General features: G+C 34.5%; 2 protein-coding genes across 4 annotated transcripts in view; both read left to right on the top strand.

Moving 5' to 3' along the window:
- Nucleotides 1–4,757, top strand: part of pigs (pickled eggs) — a 119,253-nt gene extending 114,496 nt beyond the window's left edge. For both annotated transcript variants that reach the window (XM_036365610.2, XM_036365609.2), the window contains exon 10: nucleotides 52–4,757. In XM_036365610.2, coding sequence (XP_036221503.1) covers nucleotides 52–1,277 — 1,226 coding nt within the window. In that variant the 3' untranslated portion in view covers nucleotides 1,278–4,757. The remainder of the gene's footprint in view (nucleotides 1–51) is intronic.
- A 1,462-nt stretch (nucleotides 4,758–6,219) lies between these two features.
- LOC106624058 (uncharacterized) lies at nucleotides 6,220–12,156 on the top strand. 2 transcript variants are annotated; one of them, XM_014243727.3, is made up of 7 exons: nucleotides 6,220–6,324; nucleotides 6,575–6,666; nucleotides 6,746–7,402; nucleotides 7,483–7,602; nucleotides 7,696–8,942; nucleotides 9,004–9,129; nucleotides 9,521–12,156. In XM_014243727.3, the coding sequence occupies exons 1-7, from the start codon at nucleotides 6,305–6,307 to the stop codon at nucleotides 10,445–10,447; spliced, it is 3,189 nt and encodes a 1,062-aa protein (XP_014099202.3). In that variant the 5' UTR covers nucleotides 6,220–6,304; the 3' UTR covers nucleotides 10,448–12,156. The 2 variants fall into 2 exon arrangements, with proteins under 2 accessions (XP_014099202.3, XP_014099201.3); XM_014243726.3 differs by having other exon boundaries at nucleotides 7,483–8,942.
- The last annotated feature ends 407 nt before the right edge of the window (nucleotides 12,157–12,563 follow it).

Below are 12,563 nucleotides of genomic sequence, written 5' to 3'. Positions count from 1 at the left end.
TATTACATGCGCTTAACTTGAGTCTAATATTCGTTATTATCTTTATTTCAGCGCGTCTTGATCAGACCTCCAGTGATTCACAACTCTCACCAGTCGATGATTTGACCATATCTAACAAGGCAGCCGATATACTTGGCTCAGATTTTAACAACACACCTATAGAGCTGAATATTGATGCTGGACCGCAGTCACTACCAGCTGTGCTCACTACTCCGACACAAAATTTTACGCAAATGAATTTGGCAGATAATTTCGAGCGATCCGGAATCTTTATAACCGACGATGAAATCACCGTTGATGTGGCAAATGCCACTGGTTTGCGCAAAACTGGGTTTGCCAACAAAATTTTCGGCGGCGAGGATGTTACCGATAACAGTGTCGCAACGAGTAAGGATCAAAAAGATAATGTAGGTAAAAGTAGTAAAATACCACGCTCGCCAGTAGCGCCTCGGCGACGTAGCTTGGATAACAGCAATTGCAGCAGCGCCAGCATGCAGGACATTTCCACGCGTACTGGCCTGCCGGTATTCAACCGCAAGCAGCCTGTTTACCGTTCGGTACGTCGTCCGATCAACGAGATCAATAGAAATAGTGACAATGTATCCGCCGCAGCTGCGACGCGAAAATCAACAACGCCACCCGTGCGTGAGGTCACAAACACTTGGAGTGGACGCGGCGGCGTAGGCGGCAAAAAACGTCCAACACTCAATGCTGACACATTCAACGCCCACAACGGTGCCACAACACCCAGCACCGGCAATGCCTTCGATCGCAACACACGCACACGCTCTTCTCAGATACTTTACGACAGCAATGGACGTCGCGTACGCGGTTGCACCGCCTCACTTACCACTTCGCCGGTAAAGAACTACAATACATCACCATTGGCGCAACAACTACTCGAAGCGGCCAGCAGCGCCAAAAATGATGCACAAATTTTAGAAAAAATGAAAGTATTACTCTCACGCTATTCCACCAACAGCAATGCGCCAAATGGCAGCGTCACAAATACCAGAGCACCAGCTGGCGGCAACAGTAACAATAAGAAGCCCGTCTACGAAGACTTCACATCTGCCTGGGTGCACAGCAATGGTAATCTGGAGCGTTCCAACAGTTGTTCGCCACCCACGAAAAGTCTCTCGAAACGCAGCTCGGCCGCCTCCTCTACAGAGAGTACACAATCGCGCGACGTAGCCTCGGTCATTGTTTCGCCGCGCCGTGAACGCGGTTTATCCAAAATTCCAGCACCGACACGACAACACACCGAACTTTACTAACACACGATGCAAATGCCCGCCAGGCTGCGCATACAGCAGAGGGCAATAATGTTGCAGCAACGAAAAAGACAAGTGTAAGAAGTGTTTGGAGTAGTGCTGGTAGAGGTGGTGCCAAAACAGTAGGCGCCCAATACATCCAAGCATTTTCCCCCTTAAAGTTATAAATGTATGTCTGTAGGTAGTTATCTAAGCTGTAGCGTGAAATTTTAAAATGGAAAGTAATAATTTTTCGGTTATGGCTACCGAAAAACAAATTTAGCTATAATTTTTATACGAATCTAATTTTTATATGACATTAATTTTATTACTGGTAAGTAGGAAGTGTTGGCGAAAAGTGTGAACAATTTCGATTTTTATTTTTGAGTCTTTTTACTCAAAGCCCTTCTTACATCGGACAGTAGAAGTAACTGGAATTTTTATATGATTTCCGTTTTTCTTTGCGTAGATAAAACACTTAGCGTACTCCTATGTTTTACTAGCAATGTGTACGCACCGGCGTGTACTTATTTCCGAAGGTCTTGAGAAAAATCGTTTCTAACGATTTAATCAAAAGCAGATAATGGCAAAGTTTTATAAAAGTTAATGGAATTATGTGTTTGTTAAAGCGTTTCGACTAATTCTACATACCATATATTCTTGTATGTATACAACTAGTATATTATATAAAAAATATAACTGTCACAAATGCCTAAAATATAAATATATATGTATGTATACCAAAAATTTCCAAACGCATGTTCTAAGCAGTATTTTCTTTAACTTTACCAGTCACAATTAGAATAAACCAACGGGATCTGCCACAGTATAATTAATAGTTTTCCAGGAACTTAGAACTAACAGCTTGAAACTAACAATTAACAGCAATAATATGTAATAATAAAAAGGAAAATATTGGTAAAATGTTCTATACGGATTTCACAACAAATTCTAGGAGCAAAAACAGAGGCTGGCAAATTATTTTATATTATAATTTACTTTCTACAATACTAGAAGAATATAATAGAGAATTATATATGTACATATATATGTTTTTTTAATTATTTAATTTTTTTTTTAATTTAAATATTTCTTAAATTTTTAATTTTGATGATTAATTTTCTTAGTCTCCCTTATTCGAATAAGAAATATGATGTTTGTTGTGAATTCCCTAAAAGTGAGGGCGTAGAACATAATGTCGCCTACTTTAAACCGAAAAAATACTCGCCAATGCATACAGCGGCATATAACAAAAATATATCACAAATAAGAACTTTTTCTCACCGCAAATGAGATTACTAAAATAAAATATTATAAAAAAATATAAAAATATAATAATAACTGCATACAACATCGCTCATCCATTAAAATTCTAAATCATATTAAACACCAATTACTTATACTTAATAACAAAAAATAAAAATAACATAAGAAAATCCAAAATGTGTAACGTAACGTAAAGAAAACAATCCGGATCATGGTAACCTCAAAATTTACACAGCTTTTTTAAATTGTAGTCACATAATCCAATTTACATAAATACAGCATAGTGAATGCAATTTTAAAGCCAGTAGTGGGCATACATACATATATAAATGAATAGATTTTAAATAAAATAAAGAAATAGTTTTCTAGAAGTTTTTACAACCAAATATAGAGAAGGAAAAAAGCAATTAATACATGAATAATAAGTAATGGTAAATATTTTTGTAAATTCACACAGACACATGCGCAATTGAGAATCAAGGAATATGAACATACATATATACACAAGAGAATGTGTAGGTATGCGTACAGGTTTGCTGATTAAGTGAAGTTGCTGAAAAAGTTAATAATTTTTACTTTGCCACAAAGTAACAATTAATGATTTATTGTAAATATCCTCAGCGAAATAAATGTAAAAAACACAACATTAAGTAAATACGTCAAATAGCGACATATAATCCACATATTTGTGTATTTGATGGAGTAATAGGAATAATTTTTATTTTTTTGTTTAATACGCATTTAAATAGACTTAGTTGCGTTATATTATATACTCATTTATACGAAGAATTCGATTTTTGTCAACAAAAATTTTCACTTAAAAGCCTATAACATCTAAAAATATTCATTACCACTTTACTTTTGCTAATTATTTCTTCCCTTAAAAAAAAAAAAATATTTTAATAGTGAAAATACATACTTGCCTCTTAACACAATTTTAGTAAAAGTTATTGCAAATTCAATTTTTAGCACAGAAGATCGGGCTTATTCTAAAGCATATGCCTAAAAAGACGCCAAAAAGAAGTAACCCATAGTATATACTACACAAATATAATATAAAGTTAATCATATGTAACATAAAAAATATGTTTTTGTACTTTTTTCTATACACGTACATATACATACATAATGTGTGACAACACGAAAATCCAATACATAATCACATTTATTGCAAGCGATGTAAATTGGTGCTTTGTGCCGCGGACTTTTATCCAAAGGCATATCAACTATTTTATTGTACTAAATAAAATAAAATATAATTTATAAATTCATTAGTTAACAAGAATCTAACTATGTATCTATACTATGCAGTTAATATTAAAATTTAAAAAAAAATCTTTGTCAAATCCCAAACATATAACCTTTCAGTAGCTGTAACTAAATACGAGGACATACCTGTAACTCTAGCTGGTCTACTCTATTGCGCCCACTAAAGTACACTATATGTAAATGCTTAGTAATCTTTTTCACAAAACCGTTATTATTATTTTTTTTTTTTTTTGATAAACGCGAAGAATATTTTTGTTTGCTATCGAAAAATATAATATATTACAAAAATTTGTTTCTTTGTATTCGAGTGCAGATATGCTAAGTCGACGTTTTAAATATTTATAGCAAATATAAAAATACCTAACAAAACTCTCACTGCAAACATACAAGCTATGGGCAACACTGTAAAACTATAGTAAAAAATGGATTGTATATAATTTATAACGAAATATTTTTATTAAAGCGTTATTAATACATTTTTTTCAAATCCATAGATTCGTAAGTATACATACAACTCTTTATGTATGCTTATTTAATTGTTAAAAAAAACTAAGCTTAAAGAAAAATGGAATTAAAAATTCAATTTATACATAAGAACACTTTGGCTTATGTATACGTGCAAAAATATGTATGCACCATGGTCATTATTTAAATTTTTTATTATTACATACGAATCTTTTCATGTTAATTAACTTTGTTTAGCATTACATAATAAGTGTAAAATTATAAAACTCCGTTATTACTTTCAATGTGTGTGTATATCAAAATCATATGAACTAATGTATTTTAAATGCATCTAAAATTTATTAATTGAACATGCTGCATACCAGCCTGAGTATATGTAGGTGTGTATGCATGCAGGTGTTTGCAATTGTTTCAATTCGTTGAAATTGAAATTTTAATTGTATATAAGTTTAAGCAAATTACACTGGTTGATACATTATAACAGTAAAAATAAACATAAATAAATAATTAAATGAAAAATAAAAAATCGTTTTTATTATAGAAAAGTGTAATTTATACCCTGTACAGGATATATTAAATTTGCTACGAAGTTTGTAACACCCAGAAGGAAACGCCGAAGATCCTATAAAGTATTTAAGCATACCATAAAAGATCAGCGCGATAATTATGTGAATGTGCGATGTGAGAATTAGTCCCACATTTTAGGGAGATATATTCTCCCCAAGAAGCTGCTCATTTGTCGGAACCACCGATTTCAGACCATTATAGCGCCACTTGGAAATAGTTTATTATCGAAGACAATGCTACACTCTCCAAACATTTTGTTCAGATCGGACAACTATAGCATATAGCTGCCATACAACCTGACCCATCAAAATCAAGATAAACATTTTTTTATACCCTTTTATGCTATAAAAAATTCATGTGTGACGGATATTATAGCTACAAGAAAAAAGTGGTATAACCGTTAGCTTCAATGCTACCAAGTTTTGTTTTACTTATTTTAGACCAGTTTAACCATTGTGAATAACTGTCAAAAATGAAAATACACACTATTTCATTTTAGACTTTAACAATTGATTACTAAAACTTTTTTTTGGCGTGGGAAGAAGCTCTCGACCAAATAAAGAAAACACAATTGTAAATTCTTCAAAGGACAAATTAGCAACTGGCATAATTTGTTGTGAATTGAAGGTTGGTAATGAATGCAACTCTGCGTGAATTAATGGATGAGGTCGATACTTTTTCAATTACCTAAAAACAACTTTTAGGACTACCCTCTTATAGATTGATATACTTACTTATAGAATTTAAACTTTCTTATAAAAGACATACAGAAAAAATCAGTCAGCTACAATTTTAATAATTTGATCATTTTATACTTTAATACCCTGAAGCCACCTCAAGAAAGTTTTTATGAGTTTCTTTGGGCCCAATAGGCAATTCTAACCAAAACTCTTGTGTACGTGTAATCGTCCATCCCTTTCTTTCTCAAAGACCTTATGAGTTGCACGTTGTGCATGTGTTGGTTTATGCTTCCAATGTTTGGAGTTTCGGTAGCAGCGACATGCTGGGTATCCAAATACTTTTAGAATTACCCTGATATAGATATACTTACTTATAGAGTTTAAACTTTCTTACTGAAAACTTACAAATTATAACATTTTTATTTGTACGCAATTTTTCTAGGGAGTATAACATTGCGGGTTATCACAACTTCAATTTTATTGCTTACATTACTTCATACTTCAATATTTATCTATTGATGTCAAGTCAGTCGAGCAAAGTAATATTTTCAGTGCATTTTTTTTAAATCATCTGTATATATTTATCGATAGATAATCGATATTTGTTATACTATTAAAAATAACGTAAACTTGTCAACACTATATTCAGTAATGCAACGTAAACAACAACAACTTCAAGTAACGTGTCGTCTCTTTCCTACTTTACGTCAATCGAAAGGCAAAAGTTGCAACACTATATAAATTGTCAGTGTCCAGAAAGTAAGGACAAATGTGTGTGCGTGGTTGTAATGTTCAATTATCAAAATGTCTGACTTAAATTTGAAGTAAGTGAATTTTCAGTGAATTATTTTGTAAATATTTACTATAAATCTAAATATTTTACATATATTTAATGCAAAATCAATAATTGAAATAATAAATTGTGTATTGAAAATGAAATATATTGTGATACTTGTAGTAAACACTCGAAAATATGCTTTGAAATCTATTCGTTGTTGGGGGGTTGATTTTCGCCACATTGAAATTGCAGCTGTTAAAATTTTCACTAAAAAATGTATTTTGTAATTATTATAGCGATGATTTATTGAACTATGAATTGGGTGATGATATTGATGATCAAGCACTTTATGGCGCCGATGAAGATGAACTACTATTGTCAGACGATGGTAAATAAATTTATTTTTTTTACATTTACATATTTATGTACATTAAATAAATATTGAATTTTTAATTTCATCACTGAAGAATTAGAAAAAGATGTAACAAAAGAAGTTAAACAACAAATAAAGGCAGAGGCAGAACAATGGGTTAATGAACGTATACAAGAAAAAGGAGAAAATCAAAATGGATCTAACAACGCTAGTACAGCTCAGACTATGTCTGCAGTTGGAACAGCTAATACTGCAAAATCTGTCAAGAACACAGTCAAACAAGTCACCGCAGACGCAACAGAAGTGACTTCAACGGCAGCAACACATTTGGTTGCAAATAATTTAAAACATGGTGATATAACAGACGATGTATCCACAAGTGAGAATTCAGCACCTGCACATGCGGAATTTAAAGAACCCACAAGGTCTCAACCCCAAAGGGAATTAACACAGACGGTAGCGCCAGCGTCTACACAGACTGCATTGTCAAACACTACAAATATCGACGAAGTGACTTCAAGCAGTAGTAAAGAAGTTGAAGTAGATCATTCATCAGTCATTAGTTGCAGCACCAGTAATATGACTGATTCCTCCTTCATTCAAAGCTCACAAGAAAGTTTGGGAGTGACCCCTCTAAGCGCCAGTGATTATTCCGATCCTAGAGAGGATATGGAAGAAGAACGTGAGACACGTACAAATATAAAAACAACAAATGAACGTGATTTTGATGCAGGAGTCAATGAATCGACAGGTAAATACCAAGCAATAATTATACAATATATTTACTTATTTATAAACTATATAATCAAAATATTTGCTTTCTACTTTTAGAAAAACATCATTCCCGCTTCATGCATAATAAACGTGGAGGAAATCCACTGCTGCGGCCCCATTCACTACGTGGCTCTTACCACGGTCAGAGGCCACTCCTCCGCTATCCACCATCACACGGTAATTTTCTATTGACAACGCACGGGCTCCCCGCGGCGAGAACAACAATCGTTTCAACAACGCTAACCCACACATCCTCCGCCCTCATTCCAGGTCAATTCCCGCTACAACAACCGCCCCTACCTTATGCACCACACAACACAGCACACGGTCCGCCATCTACAAATCCCGGAACAATGGGACCACAACCAACAAACCCAAATGCACAAATTCCTCTCCACCCACACGATCCCATGAATCCTTCAATTTCCCATCGTCCACGACACCCATTCCCCGGATTTCGCCCAAGTGGGCCTATGAATTTTAGGCATCCTAATCCAGTCAATATGTATCCACATGATTATAATACTGGTAATGGGGTACCTTTCAATCAGAACTTCGGTCCTATGTCACATCCATCACGAGCTATGTTCCGACCTGAACTCGTTGGCGGACCAATGCAAGGTGGCAACAATACAGGTATAGGCCCAACACCTGGACCTATGGTAATGCGTCCGAACATGCGTTTGCCGCGCCCATTATTATCAAATTTACCGCCACAAGGCTTAGGGCCAAACTTTATAAACAACCCGGCCATTAGACCTCCCCAACAACTACCATTGCAGCCTCCTCAAGCTCCTCTACAGCTACCACATCCGAGTACCAGTGTGCAGGCGTCACAAGTTTCTGCCAATAACAATTGTGGTCCAGCAACATCGTCAACATTACGCCCTAGCAAAGTACTTATTAATCCAAATTTTAAGGGTGGCGTTCAAGCAGCAACAAATAAGTTTATAAAAGAAACTCAATTTATGTCAACAATTAGCAGTCATGTCTCACACTTACAAAGTGACGATGAGTTACTGCGTCAACAGGAGGAATTCATTAATAAAAACAGAGAGCATATCGAGAAACGAAGGCATGAGCGTTCACCGCTCACTGGCAGACGAAGCCGCAGTCGTAGCCGTTCTCGAACACATTCACGTGAACGCAGCTTTACTCCACCAAATAAGAGAAGCGGTGGCGGAGGCACCGGCGGGACCGGTTCACACTTTGACAGAGAACGTGAACGCGATCGAGAGAGAGAACGTGATCGTGACCGTGAGCGAGATCGTTTAGATCGCGAAAGAGATCGCGACCGTGAAAGGGAACGCGGTCCAGTTGATCGCGAACGTGGTGGTGTAGGAGGCGGTAATGGTAACATGGGCCCAAGAGGAAATCGTTTTCGTCGTGGAAATAGTCGAGACCGTGATTATGATAAAAGAGGTGGTGGAGCATATGTTAAACGCAGACGCAGTTTATCTCCTTTACCACGAGCGGGCGGAAGTTTTCGACGTGGAGGTGATCGCGATCGCCCAGATGTACGGTTTATATCAAATGTACAAGTACTTGTATGATAGCTAATTAAAATTTAATCCATAGGTTGAAGAGGACGAAGAGACACGTGTATATAGGCTGGAAATAGAGAAGCAGAAAGCATTGCGAGAAAAAATACTCAAGGACAAGGAATTGAAAAGAAGACGCGCCGCAGAGGAAAAACAATATGAGGTGAGTTTTACAATGCATTATTATTCTATTTATCGCAAATTGGCGGTGAACTCTCGGCTTGAAAAATGGATATTCGAACTTGGAGCATAAGACATCATATATCCTTTAATTTAGGGTTTCGTTCTTAAAAACAAAATTGTTTTCTTTGTTATCGAACATTTAATCAAAGTTTTGGAGTTTTTTTTTTTTTGTTCAAATATAATTAAGAATTTCCGGTAAACTGTATACATACATATGTATTCTACCATATATTTATAATTAAATTTTCGAATCTTTCATACTTCTAAAGTAGCTTTCATTACCGATATTTTTAAAAGTTTTTTAATACACAATTAAAACTGTTTCAATACGATAAAAAACGTAAATATGTTTCTAAACCCTAACCTTATAGGATCAGCGTCCTAATCAGACCAATAATGCTAGTAACAATAACGGTAGCAATGTCCCTAGCAGTGCCAGTGAAAATCAGACGCAGAAACTTAAACCAATTGTAGTAACAGAACGCAAAATAATATCGTTAAAGAAACGGCAACAGCAGCCGCAATATTCTGATGACGATTTTCCACGTCAGAAGTCGCAACAACCGCCTCATGCGCAAAATCAGCGCAAACAAATTCCGACTGCAAAAATTTTGCCAGAAGCAAAACGGAACCTTAACGATCATATAACAAATGTCACAAGCAGCAGTGGTGGTGTTAATTGTGGCAGCAGCAATACAGCCATAATAAAACCAGTACCTAAAAAGGAAACCCATACACCAACACCACCACCGGCGGCATTATTGAAACAAACACGACGTCTGTCCTCGCCGAGTGATGATGAAGTGGAGCTCGACTACGATGAAGATGAATTAATGCTAGAAATGGAGGATCGCCTGTTGGCCACGCCAACACCGTCCCCACCACAACCAGCCGTCTCACGTACACCAACACCTGAACCAATAGCTCCACCACCATCTAGTAAGGCAAACATAAAATCTAGTCGTAGCAGTAACAATACGACATCTCAAAGATCATCTGCATCGTCAGCACCATTCGGTTCAAGCAACCGACGAGTGGTACTAAAATCGTCTACATCAAGTAATTCAGGAGGTGGTGGCCGTAAGGAAAGCGATTTGCACTCATCTGATGGCAGTCGCAATCGCCGCACTGGTGGGGGATCGTCACGCAGCAGTAGCAGTAATAATTCACGGAAAGGTATATTTGATCGCTTGGAGACCAGGCGACAAATGTATGACAGCGGTGGAAGCAACAGAGACGGTGGTGGAAACGATGGAAAGCGCAACAAAGGGCAACGCATTGTTTTGAAACATGATTAAGTATTCGGATATTTAGAAAAACCGATTTCTGAATCAAATCTCTTTTGTCAAACATTTCTATAACTGTGTAGCAAATTAAAACTACACAAACAAATCGTAGAAATATTTTGAAATCGCATATTTCTCTAAAAAAAAATATGCATATTTCGCTAACTTTAAATTTGACATTGGTGTGAGTGAAATAATTAAAATATAAGTGGCACGAAAGTCTTCGTTCTGTATTGAAAGTGAAAAGATAATTTATAATTAGACCACACATAACATAGCAGTACTTGTTTATATCATTTAACAACATATATTTACGATGATTTCCACACGCACATGTATGAAACGAATAACTGCAATGGGGCGCGTATATTTATGTAAACATTATTTTCACTTTAAATTTCTAATATGTTTTTTTTTTCAAATAATGCATATGGTAGAACGAAGTAAGAAGCGAGAATTGCTTAAGTCGTTATAATTTTTGCTTTTCTCTGTCGCTTAGTTTGGTATAATATTTGTAAGAGCACATGCAAATTTATAGATTTGTTGTAACTTCTAAAAAGCATCCACATTTATATACAAGTATGTGCAATCCTCAAATTGTCTTCACCGTAAGCTATATCATATAACATATTAATATTAAAAATTATTAGATTTCAAACAGGCAGTGCCACCTCATATCTCTCCATATATGGCTTAAATGGTATTCGCATTTTTTATTTTAATTTGATGTAATGTAGTTCTAGTTACCGCCGCTAAAAAAATGCAAGCTTCCTATATCATTGACCTTACTATTTTCAAATTCTGTATAAATCAGCTATTTAATGTCAAATTATTTAGGAAATGTAATTTTCAACTTATGTTATTGAAAGTCATTAGCAACATTGTTAGCTTTAATATGACACTGGCAAAAGTTCAATAGCACTTTGTGCGGTGCTCGATAATCATCCCTACTAGCATTAAAATTGTATATGACAATTGAAGTTATGACTTACAATTTAAGTAAGCAGTCATTTCACTTTTAAATGACTATTTGCGATTTAATATTGACGTAAACGTTTAAAGTATTTCAAATTTTATTTCACAAAACAATGAAAAATGGCTCCAGTTAAATGTGTATACTAACGAAAGGCGTGAAATTTTTCTAATTATGAAAAAGCAGTGTTCCCTTTACACTTTGATCCAAACAAGCTTTAAATTTGCCATTTTAATTTTAAAAATTCAACATACATATGTATATACTACTTATGCTTTCATACTTCCATTAACATACATACATGCTCAAAATCATAATGCAGCTCAACATTATTCTTGCATATTTTTCACCAACAAATAAACAAAATTTTAGTTAAATGTTAATTAGTAAAAAAAAAATAATAACTGAATAACGGTAAAACTTTTACTTGACTTTCAAAAATTCACATTTTTACGCCTGGATTTATTAAAAGCACTTAGACTATAAGTTCATATATAATTTTTAGTTCGTATATTTAAGTATATACAAAGTTCAACACAAATTTTAATTATAATTTTTAATTTAGCGTGTAAGTTATAAAAGAGCAACAGGCTTTAAAATTTTTCTTTAAATATTTCTTGAATGCCGTACATTAAAGTGTATACAAAATTATCATATTGATATTCTAGACCGCAGCGGAAAACTTTCATCCAAGGTATTAAAATACCAATAACACTTTTAAGTAAATAAAATGACGATTTACCCTCAACTATTACCAAAATTGTATTTTTGTACACAATAACTTAATTAATTGTAGTTGCTTGATTATAATTGGTTTGAAAAAAATTTAAAATATTTTGTTCAATGTGCAAAAATGTTTATTAAAACCGGTAAACAAATGTATTTGCCAAAATAAATGATGACACAAACAGTAACAAATGTAAAAATTCAGTAGTATTTACTATTGCTATATCACAATATAGCATTATAATAATAAGAACAACCATATTCAAATATAATTATAGAAATGAAAGTGTGAGCAATAAAAAATAAAGTATGGCTGAACGAAATTAGTGGCCAGTTATATAATGCTAATATGATCAAAAAATTTTGCGCTTCTCACTAACCCATACCTTAAATTCGTAACAAACAAAATTTATATGTCCTTACCACTAG

Source organism: Bactrocera oleae, chromosome 5 (assembly GCF_042242935.1).
Source record: "Bactrocera oleae isolate idBacOlea1 chromosome 5, idBacOlea1, whole genome shotgun sequence".
Taxonomy (NCBI): Eukaryota; Metazoa; Arthropoda; class Insecta; order Diptera; family Tephritidae; genus Bactrocera; species Bactrocera oleae.
Note: the sequence above shows the minus strand (reverse complement) of the source record. Positions and strands in the feature narration are given on the sequence as shown.